Source organism: Panicum virgatum, chromosome 9K, assembly GCF_016808335.1.
Source record: "Panicum virgatum strain AP13 chromosome 9K, P.virgatum_v5, whole genome shotgun sequence".
NCBI classification, from domain to species: Eukaryota; Viridiplantae; Streptophyta; class Magnoliopsida; order Poales; family Poaceae; genus Panicum; species Panicum virgatum.
The window spans coordinates 6,767,304-6,789,184 of record NC_053144.1 but is presented as its reverse complement, the minus strand read 5'-3'; the positions used below and the strand labels follow the sequence as shown (position 1 = coordinate 6,789,184).

Genomic DNA, 21,881 nt, shown 5'->3' with positions numbered 1-21,881 from the left:
ATGAAGGAAAGAAATTGTTATTCATGAATAATTCATAATCTTGCATTGCATATAGAAACGGTTAATCTCGCGGACGGTGACTACGAGTTGGTGCCCGCGGACTCTCGTGTGGAACAGGAGGTTAATCTGAATTGTGCTAACTTGTCTCAAGACCTGGGCCAAGCCCCAGAGGCTTTTCTGCCTGACAGTGCCCAAGAAGGCAAGCCCCAGTGCATTATGCCTTATTTTCCGAATTATTCCATTTTAGCTTTTTATAATGTGTTGTAAGAGTTTCTTTCTGCATTTAAGTTTTCTAGGCGTTGATCGGAAACCTTACATGCATGATCCCTAGGTACCTATGTTTGATCCCGGATCTTTTTATCGACTAGTTGCCATGCTAATTAGGAACGGTAGAAGCCGAGTGGTTTCCTGCCCCTCGCGAGCAAATAGGATTTTTGACTGACTTTAATTCCTGCTGAAATATAAGGACAACGGGCGGGGTTGTGTAGTTGTGATACCCCGCTGGTGTAGTCAAAAATGGCTAAGGTCGTGGTGTGTGGCTCATTTCGTTAAGCGTTTGAAAGTACTAGCCACATGCCGAGAAATATGGTAATCGGTAAGCTTAAGTACCTGATTGGACCGGCGAGTGGAACGACCATTCACCCTCTTGGTAGAAGTAGGGTTTATATTTTTGTCGCGACATACGGGTGCAGAGACGTCGGGCTCTGTAGTCGGGGAGGGTGACCCGGATCCACAGACTGGAAAGAAAGGGGAACTGTAGCGTGGGCGGGAGCGAAATCGATCCCCATGCGTGTGGTCTAGGTTCCCCTGGCTAGGTTGAAATCCGATTCAGAATCGTCCGCCTCTCACAGCATGAGATTGCTTAATGCTTTCGGTCACACAGAGTAACAAGTGAAACATGATGATGATAATACTGCTGGATGACTAAATGGTTGTTCTACCATGTTTGTGTAGAGTTAGTTGCAAATTTAGAATGGTTAATCCAACTAGAATATGACTAATTAAAACCTGAAAATAAGGATCAACTCTTAGTGGCGTTTTTGGCAAACAAACCCCACCAACCAAAAAGCCTTGCATGTCTAGTTATCGGACTATGTTATATCCGGAGACGGGTCAGTCTTGCTGAGTATTAGTATACTCAGCCTTGCTTGTGGCACTGTTTTTCAGGTACTAACTTCGAGGATCTGTTTGCGAGTCTTACTTGGCCGTGTACCTTGCCTCCGGGTTGGTCTGTTGAGTGGGATGGCCCTTCAGCTGGTGCTGATCGCCCTCCTGCTGAGTGACGCTTTCGTACGGGCTTTTATCGATGCATCACGTGTTTCGCTAGTTATCTTTTAATGCTTCCGCTGAACAATGAAACTTGAATAATTTGAGTATATGGAACTCTGTAGTACTTTACTATTCTGAACATGGTTTGTAATAAATTTCTTTTCCGCTGCAATCACTCTGAGTTGTATAAAGTGTTCTGTGTTGTAATCTCTGGGCTCACCTTCGTGTGAGTGTTGTCTGCTGATCCTGGAATAGCGTGGCTTTAATCGAGGCTTCACTCGAGGAACTACCGGTGAGTGCCAATTTGGGTCAGAGTTGCTTAGCAACAAAGATCAGTGCACCCGGGCCCAGTAGTTTTGGGTGGTTCCGCCACAGAGGGCGCGCCAAATCGGACCGCCATGGAGCTCGAGGAGGGACCCGCCACCGCCGTAGCCGGACGTCGAGGCCGCCACATCCGGCTGCCGCCGCCGCTCCACCGCGCCGCGTGTCGGGGATCTGCTCCCCGCCATGGCCCCGCGCGGGCACCCGCCATGGCCGTCGGCCAGGAAGGGGAAGAGGGCGTGCCAAATCGGGCCGCCACGGAGCTCGAGGAGTGCGCCGCCACCGTCGTAGTCGGATTTCGAGGCCGCCAGATCCGGCTGCCGCCGCCATGGGCCGAGCTCGAGGCCACCAGATCTGGCCAGCCCCGCCGTCTCCCCGCCGCGTAGGCGTCCGCCAGCGCCATGGAAGGGCACTGGAGGAGGGAGCAGGAGACGGCGGAGTGCCGGGCGCTGCAACTCCACCGCTACGCTCGAGCTCGAGCGCGCACGCATGGCGGCGTTGCCTTCCCTGAAGACCATGGCGAGGAGGCGGAGGAGGCAACGGAGTCGCTATGGCCGTGGTGAGCTCGTGCTTCTGCGGGTCGGCGCAGTCCTCATCGCTGGCGTGTGTGCGGTGTCGTGCAGCTCCATCCCAGCCGCGCGAAGCACCAGGAGCAGCTTCGAGCTTGGCTCCTTGCGGGCATCGGCGTTGCAGTCCACGTTCAGCTCCTTGCCAAGGCCGGATTGAGATTCAGTGACGTACGGTACGTGACTTACACGTCACTAACATGTGGACCCCTCTAATTTCGGCCCCACACGTAAGTGACTTTAAGTCATGTACCGTACGTTACCGAATCCGCCTCCCCTGAGGCTGGCGTCGTCGCCACGGCGTAGCTCCTAAGCTCGATCTCATTGTCCGTGTGGCATGCTGCTCGACTGCTAGCTCTGCTATTTGATTTGAGGGGGAGAAAAAAAAAGGCGGCATAGGTGCTAGCTTCCTGCGGTAGTGGGAAAAGCAAGAACAAAGCGAGAGAGAGCTCGTGCTTGCTGGATTGCTCATGTAGAGAAGGGAAAATAACAGAGGCAGCTGCCGCCTGCTTGTTTGGTGCGGAGAAGCAAAAAAAAAAAAATCAGAGGAGGAGAGGAGTCTGCCGATAGAGAGAATGAGATGTTGCTGCTGCCTCGTGGCCTTTTGTCCACGATAGAGAGGGAGTGAGTGAGAGACGTGTGTGAGAGAGAGGTGAATTAATGCTGCACACACCGACAGAGAGAGTAAATTAATGCTGCACACATCGACAGAGAGGTGAATTAATGCTGCACTCTGTTGTACTGGCTGTAGCAGCACCGCCCAAATTAAAACAGCTTAAATGTACTAACCATCATCTTAATACTTAATCAAGTTACTGTGCACTTAAAACGTGTAATCTGACAGGCTGTCGGGTAAATCCCGATTAAACTACTGTACTCTAGGATCACAATTGCACTAGTAGACCCATACGAAGACGAGCACAGGTGATACAAGCATATAGAAATATTAAAATTAATTTACAACACAGGTTTTACATAAAAGCTTTAAGTACAAATGACAGAGTTCAAAAACACAGCGGAAGTTTAAAACCGAGTTCGAAATACAATACGATAACCACGACGACGATACAAGGTGAGCTCCACATCCTGCCCACCAATGTGATGCCAACCTGTCCAATCTTCACGGGCAAGACGGGCCCACTCGACGGTCCACCTAGGAGGAAGTGGTTGTCCAATCCAGGACGCACATACCTCCTCGAAGTCAACGGGAACGCAACCTGCTCAGGAGGGTTACAACAACAACCCTGAGTATACTAATACTCAGCAAGGCTTACCCGACTATGGGTATACTTAGCCCATTACCTAGACATGCAATCTTTTTGGCTCTGGAGTTCTTTTTGCAGAAAGGCTGCTAGCAGTGAATCCTTACTTTCAATATTTTAGCTCCATTTAGTATAACGAGTATTAACTAAATTCGCTTAAGTATCTAGAGCACACATGGTGGATCAGATTATCCTTTGGTAACTCACAAACCAACCTTTTCCATTCCGTTCTCATTTCCCTTTCTTACTACGATGTGACACAGTGACCAAGGCTCTCATATCCGCGAGTCACGGCGAATCGATCCGATTTAACCTTGCAAGGTGGACCTAACCAACACGATATCTGAACCACGCCTGCTAAAACCGTCGGGCCACGCGCGTCAACTGTTTCCATCATTACCATGACATCTGAACCACGCCTGCTAAAACCCAGGTGATGGGCCCCTCCCGGTGAACTCCCAGAGAACCCGAAGGTGGCATCCTATCCCACACCCGCCAACTCCCACGCCCAGCGTAGCAGGTCGGAATTCAAACTATCGTTGCAAAGCGGTACACAGCTTACCGGTTTCGACTACCTCCTACTTCCGGCATGTCGTTAGTACTGTTCAATCCTCGATCAACAATGCCAACAATGGTACGGTCCTCAATTGACACAGGCGGAGGCTATATTCCATCCATTTTATATCCAAAACCCTTTTCATCTCCACCCGGTCTTCAATTCTTTTCCTCATTGATTCACTCTCAACCACATTGCCATAAGTAACACTATCTTAAATCTCACGAGCGACAGGAATCACTCGACTTCTATCGAGATCCTACTTAGCAGAGCATTTCTATCGACATCTGCATACTAGTATTGACTCCCGGGTACCTAGGGAAACATGCATACTAGGGTTCCATACAACTCCTAGAACATAAATGCACAAATACTTAATTAAACATTACTATACTAAATTTATGGGTTATGCTCCGGGGCTTGCCTTGCAGGTCAGCGGGGTTAGCAACTTCTTCGGAAGTGGGCTCGACTGCGTCCTCCTGCTGCTCTCCCGCTTGCGGCTCCTGGATCGGCTCGGCGATCAGCTCGTAGGCGACTTCGTTCGCGGTGTCTACACATATGAAAAAGAATGCCATGCAACAGTTAGGACATAGTGCGACGCATGAGTGCTCAGGATGTGATGTATTTCAAAACGATGCAATGCAATGCGGTTAAAAGAGAGACCTGACTGGCAATCATTTATCTAGCAATTAAAGAGAACCGAGCAAAAAGAAAGACATGGCGCCGCTAGGAGGGTTCAGTTTCCAACCTAGCTTAGCCTGAAGTGTTTCCTTTCAACAACACTACTAAACTTGCTTTAAGAAAGCTAGGAACTAGCTAAACTCAAAACATAACAAGCCGCAAGGATCTAGTAGCACAACCTTTCTATCATGAAAAACTAATGATAAGGAGTGCATAAATAAATTACCAACATTTATTGATATAGAAAAGTATTTCTTTTAGCACTAGAAAAGGAAATCAAACACTAGCATATCCACAAAAAAACACATAGGCCATGCACTTGAAATTTTTTCAGTGGACTACACATATAAAGAGTAATCTACTGAATAAATTTCATAATTTTTAGAGCAATAGGACAACCGGTATTAATTAATCTAGCTTAAACACAACCCGAATTTTTAGCAGGGGTAAAAGTGACATTTCCCATGCACAATTATTTTTCTTCTGAAGATCTCAATTTTTGAAACCTAAGAAAATTTATTTTGAATTTTTATCATTTTTCTGCATTTTATTATGCATTTATGAAATATCAGCTGAAATAATAATTTCTGGAAATAAAAAAACAAAAAAAAACAAAAGGGGTGGGGGGCTGACAGCCGGGCCCTACATGTAAGTAGACGCCGGCCCAGCTTCCAGTCCCCCTCCTCTGCATCGCTCGCACGCGCGGGCCATCGCTCCGGCCGGCGCAGCGGCGCAACCCCCGCCGGCCCGCGGCTCGCCGGCGGCGGGGTCTGGCCCGGCCGCAGCTAGGGCTTCCCGGTGGGGCCGGCATAGGGCGGAGCAGGGGGCCGCGAGGAGTCGCAGAGGGGGGCGCGCGCGATGGCCCGTGGTGGCGCAAGGCAGGGCGCTCGGCGGCTCGCAGCGTTCCGGCCCGGCCAGGGCCGGCCAGCTGCGGAGGCGGGGTGCGCCGCGGCCAGGGGGCCCAGGCGGCCCTGGGGCGCGCGGTGGCGTAGCGTGAGCACGTGTAGGAGCAGCCCGCGGCGGCGAGCGCGGCGGCCACGGCGGCACGGCGACGCTCCGGCGGCTGCGGCGCCGGATTCGAGCGGAGAAGAGGTCGGGGAGGGAGAGGAGGTCGCGACCGAGCTCACCGTGGGCTCAATTTGGGCGAAGGAGGGCCGAAAGGGGGTCGTCGACAGAGAGGGGCGGAGCTCGTCGAGGTTGGCAATGGCGGCCGCGTCGGGGATGCCTGATTCGGCCGTCGGAGGGCTCAACCGAGCTCGAGGAGGGGTGGTGGATCTTCGGGGTGAGGCTAGGGAGGTTGGGGCGCGAAGAATCGAGCTACGGCGGCGAAGGTTGGCCGGCGCAAGGCTCGGCGGCGGCTTACTCGTGCTCTGCGTGGCGGCAGCTCGACTCGAGCTAGAAGAAGGAGAGGCAAGGGATGGATAAGGGCAACGTGGCCTCGGGAAGTTATAGGGACGCGCAGCGCGTCTGCGCGGAGAGCGAGGATCGCCGCCGGCCAACGCGTGGAGTCGCCGGCGGTCGGTCGCGGGATGGGCTCGCGTACGAGCACAGTAACGCACAGGGGAAGAACAGTGCCGCGTTTGAAAAGTTTTGAACCGATTTTGACCAGTTGAAACTCCAAATTTCATATAGGAACTTGAAATTTGGTCAAAATAGAAGCTGTAGATAAAAAGATGATCTACAACTTTCGTTTTGGGCGAAAGTTGATTTGAGGCTCGGATCAAGGATAAAAACATAAATGAACATGGCTAAAACAATGTTTACTAAGCGAACACGATTAACGCTAATGATGCGTTTAATCCATGATTAGCGATTAAATCTGGGATTAGCGAGCACGATTAACACAGGGGTGTTACAACCCTTCCCCCTTAAAAGAATCTCGCCCCGAGATTCAGGCACGAGAGAATATAAAAGGCGAGAAGGTTCGAAGGTGAATACCTGAATGCTCGTTTAAAAAGTCCGGATACTTGGATATCAGAAATTCCTCCTTCTCCCAAGTAGCTTAATCTTCGGAGTGATTACTCCATTGAACTTTGTAGAATCGGTTAGTTGTGCGGCGAGTAACTCGATCCTTGCGATCAATAATCTTGATAGGATGCTCAGGATAAGTGAGATCAGACTCTAATTGAATCGAGTCACTTTCCACAACTTCAGTCAGAACTCTAAGGCACTTTCTAAGTTGTGATACATGGAAAATGTTATGAATTGCAGAAAGATTCGCTGGAAGATTCAATCGGTAAGCCACAGGACCGCATCTTTCCACAATTGGATATGGACCAATGTAGCGAGGAGCTAACTTCCCTTTTATTCTGAATCTTTGCACGTCTTTCCAAAGTGATACTTTTAAATAGACGTGGTCACCGACTTCAAAAACGACTGGACTACTCCTTTTATCAGCATAGCTCTTCTGCCGAGGCTGTGCGATCTTTAAGTTTGCTTGGATAAGACGGACTTGTTCTTCGGCCTCTTAAACCATGTCGGGCCCAAAGATAGTTCTTTCTCCGGTTTCAGACCAATTGAGAGGTGTACGGCATCGACGACTGTATAGTGCTTCAAATGGTGCCATTTTGATGCTTTCTTGATAACTATTGTTATAGGAGAATTCAGCTAATGGCAAACATTCATCCCAATTCTGTGGATAGGTTAAGACACATGCAGGAAGCATATCCTCTAGGATTTGGTTTATTCTCTCCGTTTGGCCATCGGTTTGAGGATGATATGCAGAGCTGCGAATAAGATGGGTTCCCAAGCTAGCATGTAATTGCTCCCAAAAGCGAGCAATGAACTGAGTCCCTCGATCAGAGATGATGGTTTTTGGCACACCATGTAAACATAGTATGCGATCCACGTACAACTCGACATACTTCTTTGCTGGATATACAGTTTTGACTGGCAGGAAATGTGCTGACTTGGTCAGTCTGTCCACCACAACCCAAATGGAGTCATATCCCTTTTGAGTTTGAGGTAATCCGACGATGAAATCCATGCTGATATCCTCCCATTTCCATTCAGGAATGTTCAAGGGTTGAAGAGTTCCAGCTGGCCTGAGATGACTGGCCTTAACCCTTCGACAGATGTCACATTCGGACACATACTTGGCAATTTCTCTTTTCATCTGAGTCCACCAAAATCGTTGTTTAAGATCTTGATACATCTTGTTGCTACCCGGATGGATTGATAGTCGAGAGGTATGAGCCTCATCAAGAATTTATTTTCTGAGCTCAAAGTCCTTAGGCACCACTGTAAGCATCTAGGCCCTCAAGGTATGTTTCGGTGATTAATGACAACCATTATTGTGACTAATGAGTTTGTGCAGCTTAATAGATCATTATCGCTCATTTGGTCATATGTCAAAAGAGGCCCCTCAATTCCGTTATTCAAAAAGGCGATCTCGGTATTCAACTCAAATATATAACAAGACTAAGGATCTTTCTAGTCCTAAGTGTCGTAAGGTTGAGAAGGACACTTAGGTTAGTATAGGTTTTATAGTTTTGTAGTGATCGCACTATTAAGAGGGGTTAAGGTCAAGTAACTTGAGCATGGACATGGTCATTTGAAAATGGATGCACACTATGGTCACTCAGGTTTCTAGAAGTTCAAATAAGTAGTTTTCAACTTATATCTCAAGAATATTTGGATTTCACTCAAGACTCAAATCAGAAAAGACAAAATCAGAAAAAGTCTATACACCGGTTTAACCGACGCTTCCACTTTTCTATACGTCGGTTAAACGCAGTCAGCAGAGTCTGGACAGGTTCTATACACCGGTTAAACTGATGTTTGAATTAACGTCGGTGCATTAGTCCAGAGTTGGTTTTTCCAGGGCATTTCAAGTTCAATACACCGGTTAAACCGACGCTATTTGAAATGAGACGTCGGTGCAATTGACTAGTGAGATGGTTTTTCCAGGGATTTCAGGAGTTGTATTCACCGGTTAAACCGACGATGGATTTGAGTTAACGTCGGTGCAGTTGTCCAGAGACTTGGTTTTTCAGTTGATCAGTGGACAACTACACTCACCGGTTAAACCGATGATACGTCGGTTAATCTGCCCGAGTTGTAACGGCTAGTTTTCAGAATGGGAAGTTTACATTCATCGGTTAAACCGACGCTGGCTATTGGAGGATCGTCGGATTAACCGGCGCTACGCAGTTTTCTGGCAGCTTTTCTCCAACGGCTCTATTCGTGTGAGCTGCCTATATATACCCCTCCAATGGGTCATTTTGCACTCTCTTGACACCAGGCAACATTCATACACTCATATATTGTTGAGAGCCATCTTGAGCTTCATCATTCACATATTTGTTCATTCAATCATTCAAGAAGCAAGACTAAGGACTTGAGTAGAGAGAAGCTTGTGTGCATCCGTTCTTGGTGATCGGTTCTTGCTCAAGTGAAGACCCTAGCTTGTTACTCTTGGTGATTGGCAGCACTTAGGCGATCTTGGTGATTGAAGGTGTTTCTTCCGGAGCTTGCCAACGATTGTGGGAGCCCGAAGAAGTTTGTACGTGGCTTGAGCTCCACCACGCCGGGATGGTGAACAGAGACTCTTAGTGAGCGCCCTTGTCTCGGTGACTTGGGAGGTGACAAGACTCTTAGTGAGTGTCACAACGTGGATTAGGGGTGTGTGCCAACACATCGACACCACAGGAAAAAATCCGGTTGTCTCTTGCCCACTCTTTACTTTCAAGCACTTACATTCATGCAATTATTCATGTGCTTGACCTTAGAGATCATAGCTTAGCTCTACCTTGCTTAGTTTCTTATCTAGTTGTATCTTCGTAAGCTTGTGTCGTTTGCTTAGCTAGCCGGTTGGTGAATTGAGCCTTACTAGTATTGCATAGGTTAAGGTTGCTTTACTTTGTTTTAGAAATTTGAAAAAGGCCCAATTCACCCCCCTCTTGGTCCATCGATCCTTACAACCACCAATCGGTTCTTGAACCATAACACATTCTCACTATCTTGGTGGAAGCAATTCACTTTAGGGTCTCCTTCTGATAGTCTTCTCTGAATTTCCTTCACCCCTTTATCTTGCTTTTGTGCCGCGATGATGAGATCACGAAGAGTAGGAGTAAGCTCTAGATGAGCCAATGTGCCATGTGGTACAATGCTTAAATTCAGCTTTTCCATTTCATAGCAAAGAGACTCGCTTAATGGTATAGCTGAAATGCAATGACAGTGAGCTTTGCGGCTTAGTGCATCGGCAACTACATTTGCCTTTCCCGGATGATAATGCACTTCGAGCTCATAATCTTTAATCAACTCAAGCCATCTCCTTTGACGCATGTTCAAATCAGCTTGAGTGAAAAGATATTTGAGACTCTTGTGATCAGTATAAATGTTGCACAATGTACCTAGAAGATAGTGTCGCCAGATCTTTAGAGCATGGACCGCAGCTGCTAATTCAAGATCATGAGTGGGATAGTTTTCTTCATGCCGCTTGAGTGATCGAGAAGCATAAGCAATCACTCGGTTCTCCTGCATCAAGACACAGCCGAGTCCTGTGCCCGAGGCATCACAGTAGACATCAAAAGGTTTTGTAGTGTCGGGTTGGGCCAAGATTGGAGCTGAGGTGAGAAGTGTTTTCAATTTCTGGAAAGCTTCTTCACAGTGATTGCTCCAATAGAACTTGACACCTTTCTTAAGAAGTTCAGTCATCGGCTTCGCAATTTTGGAGAATTCTGGGATGAACCGACAATAATAACCAGCTAAACCCAGGAAACTGCGGATTTGAGGAACTGAAGTTGGGGCTTCCCAATCGAGTACATCCTGTACTTTACTGGGATCCACAGAGATGCCCTCAGCAGATATGACATGACCGAGGAATGGAACTTCCTTCAGCTAGAAGTCACACTTGCTGAGTTTGGCATAAAGCTGGTGCTCTCTAAGACGTTGAAGAACTATGTGAAGATGACGAGCATGTTCTTCCTCAGTCTTGGAGTAGATCAAGATATTATCAATGAAGACCACGACGAACTTATCTAACTCCGGCACGAATACTGAATTCACAAGGTACATGAAGTAAGCTGGAGCATTGGTTAATCCGAAAGACATCACCAAATACTCGTAGAGACCATAACGAGTAGAGAAAGCTATTTTTGGTATATCAGCCTGTCTGATCTTGATTTGATGATAGCCAGATCGAAGATCTATTTTTGAGAACACTTTCGCTCCAGCTAATTGATCAAAAAGAAGATCAATACGGGGAAGTGGATATTTATTTTTGATGGTGACTGCATTCAGAGGTCGGTAATCCACACATAGCCTCAGCCCGTGATCTTTCTTCTTTACGAACAGAGCCGGGCAACCCCAAGGTGAGGTGCTTGGTCGAATGAAACCTTTATCTTGCAACTTTTGTAACTGGACTTTTAATTCAGCTAACTCACTCGGAGTCATTCTATATGGCCTTCGAGATATGGGTGCTGTGCCAGGCTGTAACTCAATGACAAACTCAATATCCCGATCGGGAGGCATGCCTGGCAAGTCTTCCGGAAACACATCGAGGTATTCACAAACCACCAGAATTTCTTCTAAAATTTTCCCTTCAAGATGGTATATGACAGTGGTTGGAATTTCATGCTGGGAAAGATGAATATCCATAGAACCATACGTGGAAGAGTTGAACTGAATGATACGAGAATAGGTATTGATGATAACGCCATGCTTCTTCATCCAATTCATTCCAAGTATGACATCTATCCCTTGACTTGGAAGGACAATGGGAGTGATCGGAAAATTTTTCCCACCCAAGTTAAGGGGAACATTTCGAACTACTTGGCCGGCATTTAACCGGGTGCCCGGTGTCTGAATAATGTAGGGTCTCTCTAGGCATGTTACTTGTAAGTGAAGTCGTGCCACACATGCTTCACTGATAAAGGTATGGGATGCTCCCGAATCAAATAACACAGTAACAGGGCAGTGATTATCGGAGAACATACCCGCCATCACTTGGGTGCCCTCCGGAACTTCCTCCAGAGTGGTGTAGTTCACGCGACCAGTCTTGGCAGGTACAATCTTCTTTTTCTGATCCTTCTGGCTGGAACCTTGACTCAGCGCAGGAGTCTGGTAGTTATTCTGCCGAGGTGGCAGACGGTAGTCACGTGCAAAGTGCCCCAGATTACCACAATTGTAACAGGGGTAGTTGTTGGGGCGTGGAGCTTGTAGCATTAGAGGCCTCTGCTGCTGTGTTGGGAAACGGGGTGCCCACTGCTGCTGTTGCTGTGGTGGTCTAGCGACCCAACGACCCTGCTGCGGAGGGCGGTTTGAAGCCTGCTGATTCCCTGTCTGAACCAGCCTGTACCTCTGGGGTGCATTGCTGGAGGATCCAGGAGGTGTCTTTCTCTTCTTATCAGCTTTGTTTGCCAGCAAGCTAGACTCGTGTCCTGAGTACTGTGGGGGCTCAGTGTAGTCAAACGCCCCGAGCATCTGCCACAGCAGACGAGGAAAGTGGCCGGTGTGGAGGGCATTGGAGTGCGCCCAACCCTCAGCGTCCACCATCACGTGCGTGAAGCTAGCCATCTGTAAGAACACATAGCGCTAACGTAAGTCACAGTTTTCAAAAGTAACAAAATTAAATTTGGCAACGCAACATAAATAAATTTTTGAAGAATGCATAGTAAAAACATAGCGGTCCAAATAATTTTTTTTTGAAGCGCAACCGTAAGCAACAAAACGATCAACAACTCAGGTATGCAAGATGCAAGATGCATGCACATTCTAGCATTTCTCACCTAAACAAGTACCAAAATATGGTATACGAGGACAATCGGTGGCACATTTACGTACTCTCCCTATATATAGACTAGTCGTTCCTACGATCAAGGATTTCATAACGCGCTTAATGAGGTTAGTTTCCTGTAGAAGAACACAGAGTATATAACCACTTCTGGACCCTTTGTGCCAGCACTCACGAACGGCCCCCATGTGTCCTACGTCACACGGGTAACGCATATGCAGTTTCCCACATATTCACACATACATTACCATCCACTATAGAGATGGCACCCAGACGTTCGACGCTGAATGGGCAGCGCTGCATACATCATAACAACGTATTCACTTCCCGTACACTCACCTTACGGGACATCCAAGGGTAGACGTGTCCCAAGGGTCACAGTCATGGCCAACCGCATGACAGGTTTACATCTCGTAAAATTGCCTTACAAGATGACCGTGATTACAATCACACGGTATGAAATTCGCACTCCATATCAGGCGGCAGATAGCGACAGGCTCATTTGAATTAAGCCTTATCACCTCCTCGTATGCTCATCATATGGGACCCGCGCACATATGAAACATGTGGGCTATTCTAAAGGACTACCAAGAATGCTTACCTTGCTTACCTTAGCGTAGGTGCGTCGTTACCGAAGTAAGGTTTAACAAAAAGTAAAAGCTGGAAGTGCTGGAATAAAATAGATACTTACATGCCACCTAACTTATGTAACATACTTAGGGCATACGAACTATCTATTCTATTCCTTAGCGCATCTAGCGTCAACTTTTCGAAAAACCCGAAATCGTTGCAAGGTAAGAGTTAACTTAATTAAGCACGCCAGTAATCACCCCAGTGCAATTTATAGCTCCGATGCCAGCTGTAGCAGCACTGCCCAAATTAAACCGGCTTAAATGCACTAACCATCATCTTAATACTTAATCAAGTTACTGTGCACTTAAAACGGTGTAATCTGACAGGCTGTCGGGTAAATCCCGATTAAACTACTGTACTCCAGGATCACAATTGCACTAGTAGACCCGTACAAAGACGAGCACAGGTGATACAAGCATACATAAATCTTAAAATTAATTTACAACACAGGATTTACATAAAAGCTTTAAGTACAGACGACAGAGTTCAAAAACACAGCAGAATTTTAAAACCGAGTTTGAAATACAATACGATAACCACGACGACGATACAGGGTGAGCTCCACATCTTGCCCACCGATGTGATGCCAACCTGCCCAATCTTCACGGGGAAGACGGGGCCCACTCGACGGTCCACCCAGGAGGAAGTGGTTGTCCAATCCAGGACGCACAGACCTCCTCGAAGTCAACGGGGACGCAACCTGCTTAGGAGGGTTACAACAACAACCCTGAGTATACTAATACTCAGCAAGGCTTACCCGCCTCTGGGTATACTTAGCCCATTACCTAGACATGCAATCTTTTTGGCTCTGGAGTTCTTTTGCAGAAAGGCTGCTAGCAGTGAATCCTTACTTTCAATATTTTAGCTCCATTTAGTATAGCGAGTATTAACTAAATTCGCTTAAGTATCTAGAGCACACATGGTGGATCGGATTATCCTTTGGTAACTCACAAACCAACCTTTTCCATGCCGTTCTCATTCCCCTTTCTTACTACGATGTGACACAGTGACCAAGGCTCTCATATCCGCGAGTCATGGCGAATCGATCCGATTTAACCTTGCAAGGTGGACCTAGCCAACACGACACATGTAAGCCCTGTCGGGCCACGCGCGTCAATAGTTTCCATCATTACCACGACATCTGAACCACACCTGCTAAAACCCAGGTGATGGGCCCCTCCCGGTGAACTCCCAGAGAACCCGAAGGCGGTATCCTATCCAACACCCGCCAACTCCCACGCCCAGCGTAGTAGGTCGGAATTCAAACTATCGTTGTAAAGCGGTACACAGCTTACCGGTTTTGACTACCTCCTACTTCCGGCATGTCGTTAGTACTGTTCAATCCTCGATCAACAATGCCAACAATGGTACGGTCCTTAATCGACACAGCGGAGGCTATATTCCATCCATTTTATATCCAGAACCCTTTTCATCTCCGCCCGGTCTTCAATTCTTTTCCTCATTGATTCACTCTCAACCACATTGCCATAAGTAACACTATCTTAAATCTCGCTAGCGACAAGAATCACTCGACTTCTACCGAGATCCTACTTAGCAGAGCATTTCTATCGACATCTGCATACTAGTATTGACTCCCGGGTACCTAGGGAAACATGCATACTAGGGTTCCATACAACTCCTAGAACATAAATGCACAAATACTTAATTAAACATTACTATACTGAATTTATGGGTTATGCTCCGGGGCTTGCCTTGCAGGTCAGCGGGGTTAGCAACTTCGTCGGAAGTGGGCTCAACTGCGTCCTCCTACTGCTCTCCCGCTTGCGTCTCCTGGATCGGCTCGGCGATCAGCTCGTAGGCGACTTCGTTCGCGGCATCTACACGTATGAAAAAGAATGCCATGCAACAGTTAGGACATAGTGCGACGCATGAGTGCTCAAGATGTGATGCATTTCAAAACGATGCAATGCAATGCAGTTAAAAGAGAGACCTGACTGGCAATCATTTATCTAGCAATTAAAGAGAACCGAGCAAAAAGAAAGACATGGCGCCACTAGGAGGGTTCAGTTTCCAACCTAGCTTAGCCTAAAGTGTTTCCTTTCAACAACACTACTAAACTTGCTTTAAGAAAGCTAGGAACTAGCTAAACACAAAACTTAACAAGCTGCAAGGATCTAGTAGCACAACCTTTCTATCATGAAAAACTACTGATAAGGAGTGAATAAATAAATTACCAACATTTATTGATATAGAAAAACATTTCTTTTAGCCCTAGAAAAGGAAATCAAACACTAGCATATCCACAAACAAGCACATAGGCCATGCAAATAAATTTTTTTCAGTGGACTACACATACAAAGAGTAATCTACTGAATAAATTTCATAATTTTTAGAGCAATAGAACAAACGGTATTAATTAAACTAGCTTAAACACAACCCGGATTTTTAGCAGGGGCAAAAGTGACATTTCCCATGCACAAGTATTTTTCTTCTGAAGATCTCACTTTTAGAAACCTAACAAAATTTATTTTGCATTTTTATCATTTTTCTGCATTTTATTATGCATTTATGAAATATCAGCCGAAATAATAATTTTTTGAAATAAAAAAAACAAAAAAACCAAAGGGGGGACTGACAGCCGGGCCCCACATGTAAGTGGGCGCCGTCCCAGCTCCCAGTCCCCCTCCTCTGCTTCGCTCGCACGCGCGGGCCAGCGCTCCGGCCGGCGCAGCGGCGCAACCCCCGCCGGCCCGCGGCTCGCCGGCGGCGGGGTCTGGCCCGGCCGCAGCCAGGGCTTCCCGGCGGGACTGGCGCAGGGCGGAGCAGGGGCCGCGAGGAGGCGCAGAGGGGCGCGCGCGCGGCGGCCCGTGGCGGCGCAAGGCGAGCACGTGCAGGAGCAGCCCGCGGCGGCGCAAGGCGGCCACGGCGGCGCGGCGACGCTCCGGCGGCTGCGGCGCCGGATTCGAGCGGAGAAGAGGTCGGGGAGGGAGAGGAGGTCGCGACCGAGCTCACCGTGGGCGTGATTTGGGCGAAGGAGGGCCGGAAGGGGGTCGTCGACGGAGAGGGGCGGAGCTCGTCGAGGTTGGCAATGGCGGCCGCGGCGGGGATGCCTGATTCGGCCGTCGGAGGGCTCAACCGAGCTCGAGGAGGGGTGGTGGATCTTTGAGGTGAGGCTAGGGAGGTTGGGGCGCGAAGAATCGAGCTGCGGCGGCGAAGGTTGGCCGGCGCAAGGCTCAGCGGCGGCTTGCTCGTGCTCTGCGCGGCGGCAGCTCGACTCGAGCTGGAAGAAGGAGAGGCAAGGGATGGATAAGGGCGACGTGGCCTCGAGAAGGGATAGGGACGCGCAGCGCGTCTGCGCGGAGAGCGAGGATCGCCGCCGGCCGACGCGTGGAGTCGCCGTCGGTCGGTCGCGGGATGGGCTCGCGTACGAGCACAGTAACGCACAGGAGAAGAACAGTGCCGCGTTTGAAAAGTTTTGAACCGATTTTGACCAGTTGAAACTCCAAATTTCATAGAAGAACTTGAAATTTGGTCAAAATAGAAGTTGTAGATAAAAAGATGATCTACAACTTTCGTTTTTGGCGAAAGTTGATTTGAGGCTCGGATCAAGGAGAAAAACATAGACGAACACAGCTAAAACAATGTTTACTAAGCGAACACGATTAACGCTAATAACGTGTTTAAGCCATGATTAGCGATTAAATCCGGGATTAGCGAGCACAATTAACACAGGGGTGTTACACTGGCTACGGCTGGTACTGGTTTGTTGTGAGAAAAAAATTACTGCTGGCTGGCTGGTGGCTGGTGCTGTTTTGATGTGAGAGAAAATACTATTAGTTAGCTGGAGAGATGCCGTGTGGGTGCACGTGTGTTTGCTGTGTCCACCGATGGAGAGGGAGAGAGAGCTGATACTCTGCTTGTTGGCTTAGGAAATGGATTAGCACAAGTTTCGCAGTTCTTTTTTTAATAAGAGCTGATAGCTAGAGCCAAACTTAGCAAGTTTTCCTTTTGGTAAGTGTATTCATCGTTTTCCATCTAAAATCTACAACTTTACTACATAGCAATACTACTTAAACAATAGCATCGTGACAATAAAATAGCAATAATATATACTAGGTGCATCAACTAATGTTCACATCAACTATAATACTATGATGCGTGATACGAGCGTCGCGCGGCAAAGCCATAGGCTTTCTAGTGACTAGCTATCCACACTATTTGCGTGGGCTATCTTACTAGTTCTTCTTAATATAAAAATGTGCAGCTCTCCTATGTATTTGAGAAAAATAATTTCGTATATTTTCTTTTCTCAGCCGAACCCACGCTGGCAGTACGACCTGATCGTTTTGTTTTGTTTTCCATGCATGAGAAGAACACAGAACAGCTAGGTACTCCTTCCGTCCCAAAATAAATACTCATCTCGCACTTCAACGAGTCAAACACTTTTAAGTTTGACCAAATATATATTATATAAATATTAATTATTATGGTACTAAATAAATATCATTAGATTAATTATGTCATGTATTTTTATAACAAAACTTGTTTAGAGATATAAATGTTAATATTACTTTTTATAAATATAGTCAAACTTAATATTTGTTGACTCCTCGAAATGTGAGATGTGCACTTATTATGAAACGGAGGGAGTAGAAGCTAGAGGAGAGATATATGATGCCCATCAGTAGACAGTGTGGCGTGGCAGCTTAGACTTCGATGGACCAGTTGAGTCAGAAATCTTAAACTAACATACAAGAAAGCCTTCCCAGCCGAACATAATTAAAACCAATGAGGACTGATTAATTAAGATGGTAAGATACTAAGATCAGGAGTTGGAGGGTCACATCCTGATTGAAGGCTCCCTCTCCGATCCCCTTCATGTCCTTATCAAGTGATTCACGTGCATGGATTAAAAAAATACCCTTGCATTTGAGTGTCACATCCTATTTAACATGTGACACATTGTATTAGTACGTCCACTCTCGATCATCTTCTACATCACCCAACCATATCATGTACAATAAATATATACTAACCACCTAAATTTGTGTTGGATTACCCGCTTCAGCCGCTAAAAAGGTTTACCTACATGTACCATTATAAAAAATGACCTAAATTAACCCCTAAATTTAGACAACGGGAACACAAGATATCCGTCTATCCCTAGGGGTAAAGATAAGAAAGTATGTATACGAGTAATTGCGTAAGAATAGAAGCAAATGAGGAAAAGAAAAAAAATAAACAATGTTGGTCAGCGTAGTCCCATATGTATTCACCATTTTTGACTGTTTGCATATCATGTAACCATGTTTGTTCTGAAAAGAACACTACTACAAAATTCTTTTTCCGAGGCGGTCAAAATTAATTTTTCGAGGTGGGCAAGCCCGTCCGCCTCGGGCACAAAGTCACCGTAAATCAACGATTTACGGAGGTGGACCAAATGCCCGCCTCGGTTAAGAAAATAATAAAAAAATCCAGCAAGCCCGCCAATGGGCCCGCTGAGCCCATCGACGAGGCCCGCCAAGCCCATCCGGGAGGAGGGAGCCCGCCGCCGCCCCGGCCTGGATCCGCCCCGGCGTGTGCCCTCGACCTGGATCCGCCGCGCCGCCGCCCACCGCGCCAAGATGGCCGGTCTGAGGGTCGTAGGCGCCGGATCCGGTTGCCGTAGCGGCTCCTTGCGCCGGATCTCGTCGCCGCGGAGGGAGGCTGGGGAGGAGGCTGCCGGATCTGCGAGGAAGGAAGGGTGGAGCGCCGGAGCCCCGCTGGTCCCGCCCGCTTCCCTCGCCGGCCGCCGCCACCTGGATCCACCGTGCCGAGATGGCCGGTCTGAGGGTCGTAGGCCACCTGGATACGCCGCGCCGAGATGGCCACCTGGATCCACCGCGATGAGATGGTCGGTCGCCGTAGCGGCTCCTCGCGCTGGATCTTGTCGCCGCAGAGAGAGGCTGGGGAGGAGGCCGCCGGATCTGCGAGGGAGGGAGGGTGGAGCGCCGGAGGGAGGGAGAGCGCCGTCGCCCTACTGGGCCCGCCCACTTCCCTAGCTGGCCTCCGCCACACTCGTCCCGCGCGCGCCGGTCACCTGCATGGCCTCTGCGGCCCTGAGATCTGGGAGTGGAGATGGCCCTGGTGGACGCCGCCTGCGTCGTTCTTCGCCCGCCGCCGTGCTGCTGGAGAGGTGGAGGGAAGGAGGAGGACCAGCGGGGAGGAGGGAATGGAGGGGAGGGGAGGTGGAGGGGAGGGGAGGGGAAGCAAGGGGAGGGAGGCGACGACCGAGTGGAGGGCCGACGGGCATGGAGGGCCAGCGGGATGGGGGGTGCGGCTGTGAGGGATAGGGAGTGAAGCGAGAGCTAGGGTTTTATTTCTTTATACACTGCTTCCTACTAATTGGGCTTATTTGGGTTTTGTTTGGGCTTATCTATTAATCGAGGCGGATCATTTTAAGAGGCCCGCCTCCGAAAATAGAATTATTAACCGAGGCGGTCATGTTAATGGTGACCGCCTCGGTTAATCGATTTTGCGAGGTGATTTTTTTAAACTGCCTCGATTAATAAAAAATGAGCGTCTCGGTTAATCATAGACATTAACCGAGATGGTTTTTTTAATATGCCCACCTCCGAGGTCTTTTCAAAACGTCTCAGTTAATTTGTTTTTGTAGTAGTGGAAATCATTTGCCCTGCCTGCGTCACAACGAAATTAAAGAAGTATGGGTGTGCAATCCAGGTTAGCACGAACACTAGGGATATTTTCACGCGCAGCTACTAATTTACTATAAAGCTACTCCTCAAGGATGGTGCACTGCAAGCCATTAATTGTGGAAGTGACATCTGACATCCAGCACAAGCAACTAATCCTCGCGGCCTCGTCAGGCGCCACACCGACACTGCTCCTCTGCAACCGCGCGAGAGAGCACCATGGCCAAGGGTCACATCCTGGTGCTGCCATTCCCGGCGCAGGGCCACGTCACCCCGTTCATGAAGCTCTCCCACCGCCTGGTCGACCACGGCTTCGAGGTCACCTTCGTCAACACTGAAGCGGATCACTCGCGGGTGCTCGGCGCGCTGCAGCCGGCGGGCGGCGCCACAGCGCTGGGCGGCATCCACCTCGCATCCATCCCTGACGGGCTGGCCGACGACGACGACCGCAGGAACCTCGGCAAGCTCCTGGACGCCTGCTCCTGGCACGTGCCGGGGCACCTGGAGCGGCTTGTCACCGAGATGGAGGCGGCCGGGAGGCCCAAGGTGAACTGGCTCGTCGGCGACATGGTCATGAGTCCCTGCTTCGAGGTCGCCAAGAAGCTCGGCATCAGGGTCGCCTCGTTCTGGACGGCGTCGGCGGCGTGCTTAGCAATCATGCGGAACGCCTCCAAGCTGATAGAGGAAGGACTCATCAACGTCGAGGGTAAGTGCAGAACGGACGCGAAATCTGGCGACTCGTCTCGTGTTTTTTTTTTTGTCGATCGAGTGCATCCTTAGTAACCACGGGAACACGACACGTTCGCGTGCCGGCAGGTTGGGCAGAGCGGGACGAGACGTTCCAGCTCGCCCCCGGGATGCCGGCGATCCAGACATCGCGGATGCCGTGGCTGGACGGGACGGGCACGCCGGTAGGGCCACCGGCCATGCTCGAGCTGATCCTACGGTTCGCCAAGCTCAAGAGCCTCGCCGAGGTGGTCGTCTGCAACTCGTTCGACGAGGCCGAGGTCGGCGCGTTCAAGCTGTACCCTGAATTCCTGCCCATCGGCCCGCTGGTCGCCGACCGGGAGCTCAAGAAGCCGGTGGGCCACTTCCTGCCGGAGGACGAGCGGTGCGTCAAGTGGCTGGACGCGCGGCCGGACCGGTCCGTCGTGTACGTGGCCTTCGGCAGCATGGCCATCTTCGACCCGCGCCAGTTCGAGGAGCTCGCCGAGGGGCTCGAGCTCGCCGGCCGGCCGTTCCTGTGGGTGGTGCGGCCGGACTTCGCCGCCGGCCTGAGCGAGTCGTGGTTCGCCGAGTTCCGGCAACGCGTCGCCGGCACGGGCATGATCGTCAGCTGGTGCCCCCAGCAGCAGGTCACTGGAGCTGCTGCTAGAAAGAAATCAGCTTGCATTGGCAACGGTCGACGACGGTGTGCGTGACGGACTGCTCTGTTTCTCATTCTGACAGGTCCTGGCGCACCGCGCGGTGGCGTGCTTCGTGTCGCACTGCGGGTGGAACTCAACCATGGAGGGCGTGAGGAACGGGGTGCCGTTCCTGTGTTGGCCCTACTTCACCGACCAGTTCATAGACCGGAGCTACATCACCAACGTGTGGCGGACCGGTCTGGCAGTGTCGCCCAACGCGGACGGCATCGTGACCAAGGAGGAGCTGAGGAGCAAGGTGGAGCAGGTCCTCGGCGACGGCGACATCAGGGAGAGGGCTCGGGTCTTCATGGATGCTTCTCGCCGGTGCATCAGAGGAAGTGGATCGTCGTGCGAGAACTTCAACAAGTTTGTGAACCTGCTAAGTGAATGAAAACGATATGATGCACGAGATCGTGCATGTAAACTCGTGGGGTACCTCAGCTAGTCGATTGTGTACACTTGCATAAATAGATTGAAAATCTATCAGATAAAAAAAACATGTACCTTCCTTTCAAGAAAGGAAAAGTTAAAAGAAAATGCAGGGTTGCAGCTATAAATTTCTTCCCTCGCCATTTCGGCAGCTTGTTATTGTTTCCAAGTTTAACATTGGCCCGGTCCAACAAGTTTCTTGCACCTCTCGTGCTTTCGTGCTTTCTGGGGCAGTGAGGCACGAGAGAGGACGAAAGGGGCTCCTATGTGACTTGTAAGTTAGATAGGAGTGGCGGCTTTGAGTAGCCCTGGGCAAATATAATAGAGAACCGAGGACTGAATCGAAAAAACCAAGAACTAGAGCCGAACC

At 49.2% G+C, this 21,881-nt stretch overlaps 1 protein-coding gene across 1 annotated transcript; it reads left to right on the top strand.

Annotated features, from left to right (window-relative positions):
- Window positions 1–19,801: 19,801 nt before the first annotated feature.
- On the top strand, window positions 19,802–21,646 carry LOC120649713 (UDP-glycosyltransferase 83A1-like). Its single transcript, XM_039926581.1, has 3 exons — window positions 19,802–20,382; window positions 20,493–21,031; window positions 21,126–21,646. The coding sequence occupies exons 1-3, from the start codon at window positions 19,896–19,898 to the stop codon at window positions 21,471–21,473; spliced, it is 1,374 nt and encodes a 457-aa protein (XP_039782515.1). The 5' UTR covers window positions 19,802–19,895; the 3' UTR covers window positions 21,474–21,646.
- Window positions 21,647–21,881: the final 235 nt, after the last annotated feature.